The sequence below is a fragment of the Desmodus rotundus genome, chromosome 2 (assembly GCF_022682495.2).
Source record: "Desmodus rotundus isolate HL8 chromosome 2, HLdesRot8A.1, whole genome shotgun sequence".
NCBI classification, from domain to species: Eukaryota; Metazoa; Chordata; class Mammalia; order Chiroptera; family Phyllostomidae; genus Desmodus; species Desmodus rotundus.
The window spans coordinates 42,822,318-42,832,656 of record NC_071388.1 but is presented as its reverse complement, the minus strand read 5'-3'; the positions used below and the strand labels follow the sequence as shown (position 1 = coordinate 42,832,656).

The window sequence follows — 10,339 nt, the reverse complement described above, 5'->3', positions numbered from 1 at the left end:
TTTATCCTTCTGAGAACCAGTCAATCCTGATATTTAAAATAATGCTAGAGAGCTATTAAGCCCCTAGATCTAAAAACCACTTCATAGGAAACACTAAGAGGAATTGACAGGGAAACTATGTACATAACCATCTGGTTTCTTCGACATTGCAAGAGCTGAGAGAGAACCTGTGACTTACAACGTTTTAAGAAGCATTCACCAACTACAGTGGACTTTGTTTGGCTCCAGGTATATGTTGTAAAAAGCTTTATAGGGCACCTGGATTAAGTGTAAACACAGACTGGATGTGATATTAAGGAATTGCCCATGAGTTGATGTTTAAGTTGGATGACGGGACATGAGGGTTCATTTTATTTTGCTATTTATGTTTATTTTTGAAATTTTCTAATAGATTTCTTTAGGTTTAAAAAGGCTGAAACCAAGCAAGGTAAAAGTTGTGAGGGTAAATCTGCTTTTATCTGCTCCAACCCACCAGCAGAATATGGAACATTCTATCCCCCTCAAACACTACGTACATAAGGGAGGAATTTTTGAAGACACTAGGAAGTGGAATCTTCCCTTTTATAACCCACCTACCAAGGTCTGAGGCACAGGAAGCCTGGGCAATGGGAAAGCGAATGGAATTAGATCATTTTCTCAGGAAAACTGAAAAAGACATGTAAATTTTGCTTAATCTCTACTAACTAGAAAACACCTGCCTGAAGCTACAGGTGAATTAGGGAAAGAATCTCTACCCTCAGAGAACTGGGGCCAGGTGGGGCTGCTTGTACTTGAGGCTGTTTTCTTCTGAGACAGGGAACCTGGGGTTAACACAAGTCAGGATTAGGGATTGTATGGCCTTGGAGGGGCCTAATAATTGAGACAAAGACAAGGGAAAAAGCCTTGAGAGAGTTCATTACAGAACATTCTACTCAAAGCAGGCAGTGTGTAACACATGGAAAGAGCAGTTGCACCGGTTTGCCTCCCCACGTAGCTTCCGCAGCAACACTTAGCCAGCAACTCCACTCTACTGAGTTTATTGGGTCTATAACTGGACAAAGTCACACGTGTACAAAATGAAGCTCACACTATCCCAAAGCAGAGTAGGGACTGAGGGCTAGGGATCCGTTACTAGCTGTTGGGGAGCTCTGAGGTGAGGGGCAGCCAACCCTCCCACTCAAGAGATGTGGCTACAAGGGAGGGGAGGAGAAGCAGCCCACCTGGCTTTGGTCACAGAACTCACAGCCTGGCATAGGGCCAGGGCAGACAGATGGAAGGAGAAGCAGGAATCCCAGAAACCACCCTGCCCAGGGAGCCCAGGAACAGCTCCACCAGTCCTGCTTGCAATGTGGTTGGTCCAGACCTAGACTCAGGGGCTGGTGCAAAGGGAAGGCAGCAAAGCAGGAGGGAGGAGACACTCATGTGTGGTGGCCAGAGCACTTAGACCTGTGGAAGAGGGTGGGTGGGGAGGCAGGCTAGCTGCCATAAAGCAGCTAGCAGCGGGTCTCATAAATGCCGCTGCGGCCAATGTAGCGCACCCATTTGATGACATCATGGTCGCTGTAGTTCAGCTTCGGTTCAAACACCTTCAAGTAGCGCACCTTGAGGCCAGAGGGTGCGAATGGCACCTGGGCAAGGGAGAGATCTGGTTAGAAACGTGGCCTTTCTGTAAGCCTCTCTCTTTCGTAGCCCTGCCCTACTTCATCTCTACTACAGGCAACTGATGGGGTCTGAAAGAAGCCAATGGGGTAGTGAGCCAATGGAAAGAAGCCAATGGGGTCCTCTAAGAGGTTACTAAAGAAGAAAGCATATCCAAGAGTAACTAGCAATCACCTGGGTTTGAAGTCAGGCCCTACTTGTGACAACTTGTATCTATTTCTTTAATCTGCTGAAAGCAGCAACCAAAGATCTGCCTTAGAACATATTATTCTGCTCAATATTATGGACTTAAAAAAAATAAGGTGGAGAAAATCGTATGTCTAACATACAATTTGCACAAGGCAAAGTCAGCCAATTTTCCTGTCTGTAAGTAAACTTTGTGTCTTACCTGGCATTCAAGCAATCTAAAATCTTCCAAAGAATTATCTTACAAGCCAAAAGAAGTTAAAGATTTTTGTTAGTATGAACAGCAATTTCTATTTGGAGGCCTGAAGGGGAAATGGATCTATGACTTAAAGTCACTTCCCCTCTCTAGGGCTCAGTTTCTTCATCTGCAGGTAGTAAGCTATAGAGGTTGATCTGAATGATCTCTAAGATCTTTCCTAGCCTACCCAGCTATGGCTGTAGGCCTCTCCTTTGCCATACCTCAAAGTTCATAGAAATGGGGGGTCGAGCCCACTTCTTCTTGTCATTGGTGGGCAGAAGCTCAATCTCTGCGCTGATCTGCGATTCCTTCATGCCTGCCATGCGCTTGATCCTGGGAACACAGGAGCAATGGGCAGCAGATGCCCCTGGTAGCTTGGAGGAATTTCAAGGGGGTGGGGAGAGAGAACCCAGGAGCCTGTGGGAGGTTCTAGGACAAGGAAATATGGTGAAGACCTTGATAACTACTTGCTATGAAACCTTGGATCTCCTATTTTAGCACTGTAGGCTGCAGTTTCTGCTTAGATACACGGGCATTCTACCCCTTGTCCTGTTTTACTTCACAGACATATTACAAGGGCAAATGCAAAAACGTTAAAGCATCTTGATAAATGTATGCATGCACCCAAGTACAAACACATGCACACTCGTGCAGAGGTAGAGAGGGTGAGACCAAGCAGAGGCTCCTGGAAGCAAACAGGCAGTTCCCCCACAAAAGACACACAAGCACTCAAAGGACGAAAGGTAAAACTGAACAAGAGGGTACACCAAGGCTTCTTGAGCCCTGCTGTGGCCTCATGAAGGAAAGACTCACTTCCACACGATGGCGTTCTCACTGGCCTTGTACTTGGCCTTCCCCTTCATGCAGATCACCTGCACCCCGCTTGTGTTCAATGGGGTTGGGATCCTCACCTAGAAGTGACACACCTGTCAGGGAGCTCTGAAAAGCCCTGGTATCAACTGCCTTTATTCCTGAAGACAAGTGCTTATTCCTCCCCCAGTCCCTTGTCCTTACCTCAATCTTCTGTGCCAGTAGTGAGGGCTTGAAGTTGGACTTGATGACCACCTTGACCTCAAGCTTAGTGCGCCCCACTTCCCGCACTAGCGGGATCACCCGGAAGGGAAGGATGATGTCCTTGGTGGTGCGATACCTTTAGGAATGGGGAGCAAGTTTAGCATAGCAGAGCCTGTCCTCCCTCTCCCCACTTTCTGCCCTTGCCTCCTCACACCCCAGTGGCACCTCATGAGCTCAAACTCCCCATCTGGTGGGATGAAGCTGATGCTGCGTTCAGAGTCAAACTTGCTGAGTCGCACACACTGGTGGAAGGTGCAGTCATCGATGGCAATTGATTGCTTCCCGCTACAAGAAGGGACAGGAAGTCTCATTGGCACAGGAGAGTGGCAGGACGGAGTCATGCTAGGAGGCTACCCCACCCACAAAGGTGCCAGAACCTGCATGAGGCTACTACCATACACTATCAAGCTGCCAGGATGCAGCTTTGACTTAGGAGTCCATGTCCCAGAATTAGAGATGAGTGGGAGCTCTGCTGCTTGGACCCAGAAGTTTCAAGTACAAAGGACAGAGGCCCTACACATACACAGAAGTGCCTTGGTCCTGGGGACCAAACAAAGGGGTTTAGTCCCTGAGTAGGATGAGGACAATCCCCTCACCTCAAGCACAGATGTCAGGAGCAACCAGCCAAGCACACCCTTGGGAAAAGGGAGTTTGCACTACTGCAGAAATGATGTCCAGGGAGAGTCTGTGCTTCACCAGGCCCCCCTCAGCCCTCCAAGGCCCACCCTCTCCCACCAACTCCTATGCCTCAGACACCTCTTGCTTGTTTCATCAGCTGTGCCTTTGCCCTGCTTCTCAATGACAATCTTGTCATTCATCCCAAACTTGCACTCAGGCATGCCACTCAGGTAGCTCTTCATCACCACCCGGCCCGACACATGGGCGCTCAGCACCTGCCCTGGTGATGAAGAGACAAATGGAAAAGCTGAGATAGGACCAGGACATTGCCCCAGTCCCCCTCCAGCTTCATCACAAGAGAGTTCTCACCCTGCGGGGACATGAGGAGGTTCACACTCTCCAGAACATCCAGGAAGAGCTCGTTCCGGCGATACTTGATGCCCTCCCGCCGCCAACCAATCTGCCCAGTCACCTGGCTGGTGATCTGGGATTGCTCTTCTTTTGTCTTCATGGAAATAGAGACAAACAACAATGGCTTCACTCCTCTCCACTTTTAATCATCCTTTCTCTATCCTCATTCAACCCTCATCCCTCTTTCCTTCTAGTCCCCACCGTGGAACCCATCTGCCTTCACAAGCTCCATAGGGCAAGGCCTGGAGAAAAGGGATCAAAACTACAAGGGAAGATGAGGGAAAACCTTACCTGATGCTGGAGGTCACAGGGCCGATGTGGAGCCCACAGGAAGCAGGAGGGGAGCAGAGCACAGACAGAAAGAGGCAGGTGGAAAAGAAAAAGGAGAAGGCTATTAGCCCTGGATCCTGGAAGAGAGTCCAACCTCTCTCCTCCTGAGGAACCCAGGCCTCCAGAGCAACCCCCTATCCTCCTTTCCCCAGTGCAGAAGGAAACTGCTTCATCTGTATTCCCAGTAACAAGAGATGCTGAGTCAGTTGCTCCTGGGTTGGGAGAGGACCACACAAGGGAACACAGGCCTGCAGTCATGGCAGAAAGATCGGGCCAGCACTTCCTGTCAGAGGCAGGCTCATGAGTCAGCTAGGACAAGGCTTGGGGACCAGCTGGGATGAAGGGAGACTGGGCTCCACCTTGACCATAGCTGTCTAATTCAAATACCTGGCTCTTGATGCCCTGCTGAGTAATGAAGGTTTTCAGTGCGCCTGTCTCTGAGTTCTGTGGATAGCCAAAGTCCAGGATCTCTGCAAAAAGAAGGGAACCATCAGCCTCTGGGAAAAGCTGAGAGCTCCTTCATTCCTATCCCTTCTTGACCTAGACATGTCTAGCCAGCACAGCTCCAGAAGAGTGTGGGATCATCTGCAGCGAAGTCTTCTAGCCTCAGAGTATATACTCTGATATTTGTGCTTTGTAAGGAAGTAATTAGATGTCAAATTTATTTTTTTCAAATAGAGAAAATCAGCAGAAGAGTCACATGGCCAGTGGGTGAGAGGTCGAGAAGCCGTTAGCCTTAGAAAACAGAAAGATGTTGGGAAGGGAGAACGACTCTGTTCACTTAGATCATGCTGGCTACCAAGGAACAGAAATAACAATATGCAATGCACCTGAGGGGCCTATAGTACCTCACTTTCCTCTAGGCTGAGGCAGGTGTCAGATGGAGAGCTGGGAGTAGAGTCAGTGAACTAAGGCCCAAACCACAAAGGTGAGAGGGTGAGTAGTGCTTGCTGCAGGAGGCCCAGCTTCTAAATCCCAGTCAGGTTCCTAACCCCGCCGAAAGACCTCCATTCACTAGCCTATTTACGTGTTCTACTTCAGAGTAACGCTTAGATCTGGATTTGGACTGGTGTTCTCAGGGCTCAAAAGACCAGATATTCAGAAAAGAAAGTTGAGAAGGTACTGGAGCTTCAGACCTTGTCCCACCACCAGGTCAAGCCCCATCAGGTCCCCACCCCTGGGCCCACCACTCTGCCAGCCTCACCATCCAGCAGCTCATATATGAGCACAAAATTGTTCTTGATGTTCTCCTCGCTGATCTTGCCAAAGTAGGCAGCCATTACGTCACACATCTTATAGAGGAATTCAAAGACCATGGCAGCATTGACATTCTGCTTGGTGACAGCTGCCAGCCAGATGTTGGACCGCTTAACATGGAAGAAACTGGTGCGAGCAATGTTGGTGACGGGGCTGCGCACCTGCTGCCGGGCGTGGATAACATTGACCCGAAAGGCATCCACTGCATTCCTCCTGAGGGAAAAAGGCGGACAGGGACTGCTCAGCACCCAGGCAAACCTCACTCTACAAGGATCGACCACAGTTGCTAACAGCACCCACACTTCACTGCTGAAGTCTGACACATACTCTAAAGCTCAATGACAGGAAAACAGATGTAACCTGAATAAAGTTGCGGCAGGTTTGTCAGGTTTAGGGAGATATGTTCCTGACTCCCAGGCCTGACCCCCAACTGCCATGTCCCAGCTGCCACTTCTCTAGCTTCTCAGTGACCTCTAGGCCCCCATGAGAAAGAGACCCTCCTTCTGCACTCTTCTCACCAGTGGGGAAGGCTGGACCCCCCAGAAGTTAGACAAAGCCAGTGACTTCAGAGAACGCTGTAATCTGCTGAGGGAAAAACATTAAGGGGCCATGGAGCAGGGCCACCCACTTTTGTCCAGAATCCAATTCCAGGGCAAGCTCAGGTAATGAAAAAGAATGAAGAAAACAAGGATGGGAGGCAGGACCCCCCACCCACCTGTGCCTGGGCAGCAGCTTGACAGGCCGCTTACCTATTGCTACGGCAGTCAATGAGATGGGATGAGAGAAATGACGCCAGCAAGAGGAGGAGAGTGACAGCAATAAGAGAGAGGGTTAGACACAACACACTGGGGTAGGCAGCACACACCTTGAGGCAGAAGCAGACAAGGCACAGGCAAGGGGTAGAGAGCACAGCAAGGCATGTAAGACAGTGTATGCCCTGACTCTGGCTTCACCAGGTCCATGCAAGGCCACAGCAGGTGCCAATGGGTGTAGCCAGCCAGGCCCTGGCAAGCCAGCTGTTTCCACAACTCTAGCTCATGCCCCACCACATGGACAGACAGCCACAAAGGCCACACCAGCCCCACTACCCTGGGAGCCAAGAGCCAACAAGTTGGGGCACTGCAGCAGGCCAATTCTGATTGTCCCAAGATCTCTGAGGAAGAAAAACAGCAACACGAACCAGAGGAGCCAAATCTCATTAGAGCTGCTGAGGCTGGGATGTGTCCCCTTAGCCAGGAAAGAACAGTGGTATGCAGGGTAGGGCAGAATGAGAAGCAGGGCTGGACCTCCTTGTTAAGGTCTGAGGAACCCAGAATAATATTCTGATCGGCCAGAAAGGGCAGCATGGCTTCTGACCTTCTGCCTTTCCCTCAGTGACCCAGGGAGTGCCTCAGTGCTCATAATCTCTCCTCCAGGAATGGCCCAGAGGAACTGAAAATAGCTGAGTCAGCAGCCTGCCTCCTTCTGAGAAAGGGAGTGGAAGAGGATTTGGCAGCCTGGAGAGGCTTTCAGAAGAATCCAGTGAAGACTCTCCTCATGAGAAGGGCTTTTGAAAGCAAGACTTAGATGGTTTAGTACCTCCAGCCTGGTCACTAACTCCACCCACAAGACACATCTCCCTCCTCCTCAAAAGTGGAATCAACCTGCCCAGGCAAAAGCACTTATCTTCAGCAACCAGGTATGTCGCTAGAGACAGAAAAGTCTGGGTTCCAACTGTAAGGGCCACACCAGTCCAGAGGTACCACCTGGGAGCCAGCACTACCAGACCTCATGGGAACCAGGCTGTATTTGCTGAACTTCCACGATGCAGCAGGGAGTGGGGGTAGGGATGGTCCAACTCAAGGGTCTGATAGGAACAGACCTAGTTCTGCATGCTGGGAAGGAGGGATGGGAAGGTTGGGGGCACAGCTGGCTCAGCCAGGGGACTCACCCGATGTCATCTCGGTAGACCCGGGAGATGAGCACCTCCCCCTTGTGATTATAGATGAATAAGCCTCCAATCATGGCGGCAGCTTAGTCTTCGCGGCCCATTGCTCTGAGAACAGACCTAGAACAGGCAGAGGCAGGGTAAGGGAAGGTCTCAGAACCCCTGCCAACGTCCCCTGTGGGGCTGTGCAGGTCACAATCTGGGCTTTTTTTCTGACTCAACCCTTTAGCAAGGGATACTGCAGCCCTTGCAGGCATGCCCCTCCCCTTAGCCAGGCTCCAGTTCCTGTTTATCTCACTGGAAGGGATAAAGAAACAGTAAGGGACTTGGGCCCAGGATTCTAGGGCCATTTGACCCTCCCTTTTCTGAGACTGGGCCCAGAGAGTAGCCCCCTCCCCCTCTTCACAGAGCTGAGCTCAGCAAAGATCCTTTTAGGCCCCTTCCTGTGCTGACTGTCACTCAGGCTCTCACCAGTGAGTCACCGTGAAGGACTGCCTGCGGCTGCAGGAATGGCAAGGCAGCAGGTACTCCAGTGGGTTCAGGTCTGGAGCCCCTAGGGACAGCTTTAGGAGCACCCAGTCTCAGACTCTCCTACCCTTCTGAAAAGGAGGCCGGGCCTGAATCTGTGGCTCTCTAATTCACAGAAGTCTAAACATTCCAGGAAAGGGTGTGCAGGGTTGGGGGAGGAGGAAAGAAAGGAGGCCTTAGGCCCTGACGTGAATCCAGAAGTGTGGCTCCAACCTCTCCCAGGCAGTCAGATAAGCAGGCAAAAGAGCAAAGTAGAAGAGCCCCAGCCCTAGCAGACTACACTTAAAGGACCTAGGCTGCTTAGTACTTATTTTTGACCACTTCATTTTCAAAAAGGGAGGCTCCCTCTCAGCTCCAAAATGCAATAAAAATAAGGGGAGGTGGTAGTGAGGGGGGAAGTAATGTGCAGGTCCCTAAAATTAAGAGACTCTTCCAGCAGAAATTCTGTGATTCCAGACTCACAACACTTCTGGCCCAAGTGCCTACAAGTGAGGGGCAGAATGCCTGAATTATCCATATTATTTGGGTCAAATAAACGTAGACTGTTTGCAAGGGCAAAAAGGGTTAATTTAGTTCTAGATCTCCTGGATTAGCCCTGGTATTAATTTCACAGGAGGTAATTTAGCAGACTTTTCTAAACTGTACAATAAAGCCTATTACTGTGGCCATCAAGATCTCCCCGACTCAGTAAAGAGGTCTCTGATGGTGGTGGACACATCCCATCCCTCAGTCGCAAAGAGGCTGGGAAGGGAAAGGCAAAATGGAGGTAGAGCCCTGGGCAAAGAACCAAGTTCACAGGTATCAAGTGGTAGGGAGCTCTGGCACCAAAGAAGTAGAGGTGGCGGCCCAGAACAGGAATAGAATATTTATTTAAGAGAACAAACCGACAGCAACAGCCAGGCAATATACTCAGGTGAGCCCACGGCAGCAATGGGGCTGGTTGGGGGCACCTGGGGGAAAGAGTTTCAGTATGGCAAATGTCAGGGCTTATAAGAGGAAAAACAGCAGGGGGGACCTGACAGTGGTGTGAATAAGGGAACGCTGGGAAGACGCACGACGGGGTGGTGGGCATTTGCCCTGGGGAGTAAGACATAGCGAAAAAAGATGGTTCCACGGGGTGCGGGGCTGTCACAGGGATGAGGCATAAGAGCCTTGGGGTGTCATTCAACTGGGAGGAAGGGGTGGAAGGTTTGTCACAGTCCAAGGAGGCAGCACAAGGGGGTGTCACTGTCCTAGGAGATGGGGAGATTGTCCTTGCATTGACGGGAAGGCACCGACTGGTAGGGGTGTTGTATCCCTGGGACTGGGGCGCCGCGCGGCGTCCCTGCTCTGGGAGGATTCCAGTAGGTCTCCCTCTCAAGGGAGGCGCCGAATGGGTCAGGTGGAGGGCACCGCTCCCTCCCCCCCCCCCCATTTGCAACCGCGCCCCGGGTGTCCCCACCCGCCGTCAGCTCCCTCCGGGATCTGAAGACTGAGGCCACTCCCGGGTGTGGGCAGCTTTCCGCATACGCAGTGCAGGGAAGAGCAAAGCTCAGTTGGGCAGGCATCCACCCTCACACCCTGTAAGTCCAGATCCCGAGCTCACCTGGTGTCCGCGGCCCCCAAATCCGCCGGACAGGCCACTCTCCGGTTCCCAAGATGTCCGCCCGCCCCCTGCTCCAGCCCGCTGCCTCTGCTTTCACCGCAGTGCCCCGGCCCCGCCCCGGCCTCAGCTGCGCGTGCGCGTGTGCATCCGCCGCCGGCGCACACTACAAATCCCGTCAGGTCCTCGTGCTTCTCGCTTAAATTTTAAGCTCTCTAGGTTTAGCAAAACTACAACTACCGACTGCCTTCGAGAACCTACGCACAGAGGAGTAGGAGTGGCCTTAACCAGCCCTACCCGAAATTCACTTCCCAGCCTACTCCATGCCACTCTTCATTTCCCCCACTGAGCATTCTGGGAATTGTAGTCTCCACAGTCTCTCCTGTTCCTATTTCAGTGTTGCCCCCCACCCCCACCCCACCGCCCCCACACTCCTCACCCCCCCCCCCCCCGCGAGAGCCTCGAGAGGATTAGTGCATTTGAAAGTCCATCTGTTAAGCCTCGGGTCGCTATAGGCCTTTAGTGTCTCCAGAGTCTGAGGACTGGCTGT

At 51.4% G+C, this 10,339-nt stretch overlaps 1 protein-coding gene across 1 annotated transcript; it reads right to left on the bottom strand.

Moving 5' to 3' along the window:
• Positions 1-1,000: 1,000 nt before the first annotated feature.
• Positions 1,001-9,948, bottom strand: AP2M1 (adaptor related protein complex 2 subunit mu 1). The gene is made up of 12 exons (XM_053918157.1): positions 9,793-9,948; positions 7,683-7,799; positions 5,700-5,965; positions 4,883-4,965; positions 4,457-4,462; positions 4,124-4,259; positions 3,893-4,034; positions 3,302-3,421; positions 3,077-3,212; positions 2,876-2,973; positions 2,284-2,395; positions 1,001-1,607 (listed from the first exon to the last, which is right to left on the bottom strand). The coding sequence occupies exons 2-12, from the start codon at positions 7,754-7,756 to the stop codon at positions 1,473-1,475; spliced, it is 1,308 nt and encodes a 435-aa protein (XP_053774132.1). The 5' UTR covers positions 7,757-7,799; positions 9,793-9,948; the 3' UTR covers positions 1,001-1,472.
• Between the last annotated feature and the right edge of the window lie 391 nt (positions 9,949-10,339).

What these genes read in the sequence shown, in the direction of transcription:
- AP2M1 (XM_053918157.1), bottom strand. Translation starts at nt 7,756, where the DNA reads ATGATTGGAGGCTTATTCATCTATAATCACAAGGGGGAGGTGCTCATC. An exon ending in TACTGGCACAGAAGATTGAG is followed by an intron (nt 2,974 to 3,076) that starts GTAAGGACAAGG and finishes TGTCACTTCTAG; the next exon opens with GTGAGGATCCCAACCCCATT. An exon ending in CCATTTCTATGAACTTTGAG is followed by an intron (nt 1,608 to 2,283) that starts GTATGGCAAAGG and finishes TCCCTTGCCCAG; the next exon opens with GTGCCATTCGCACCCTCTGG.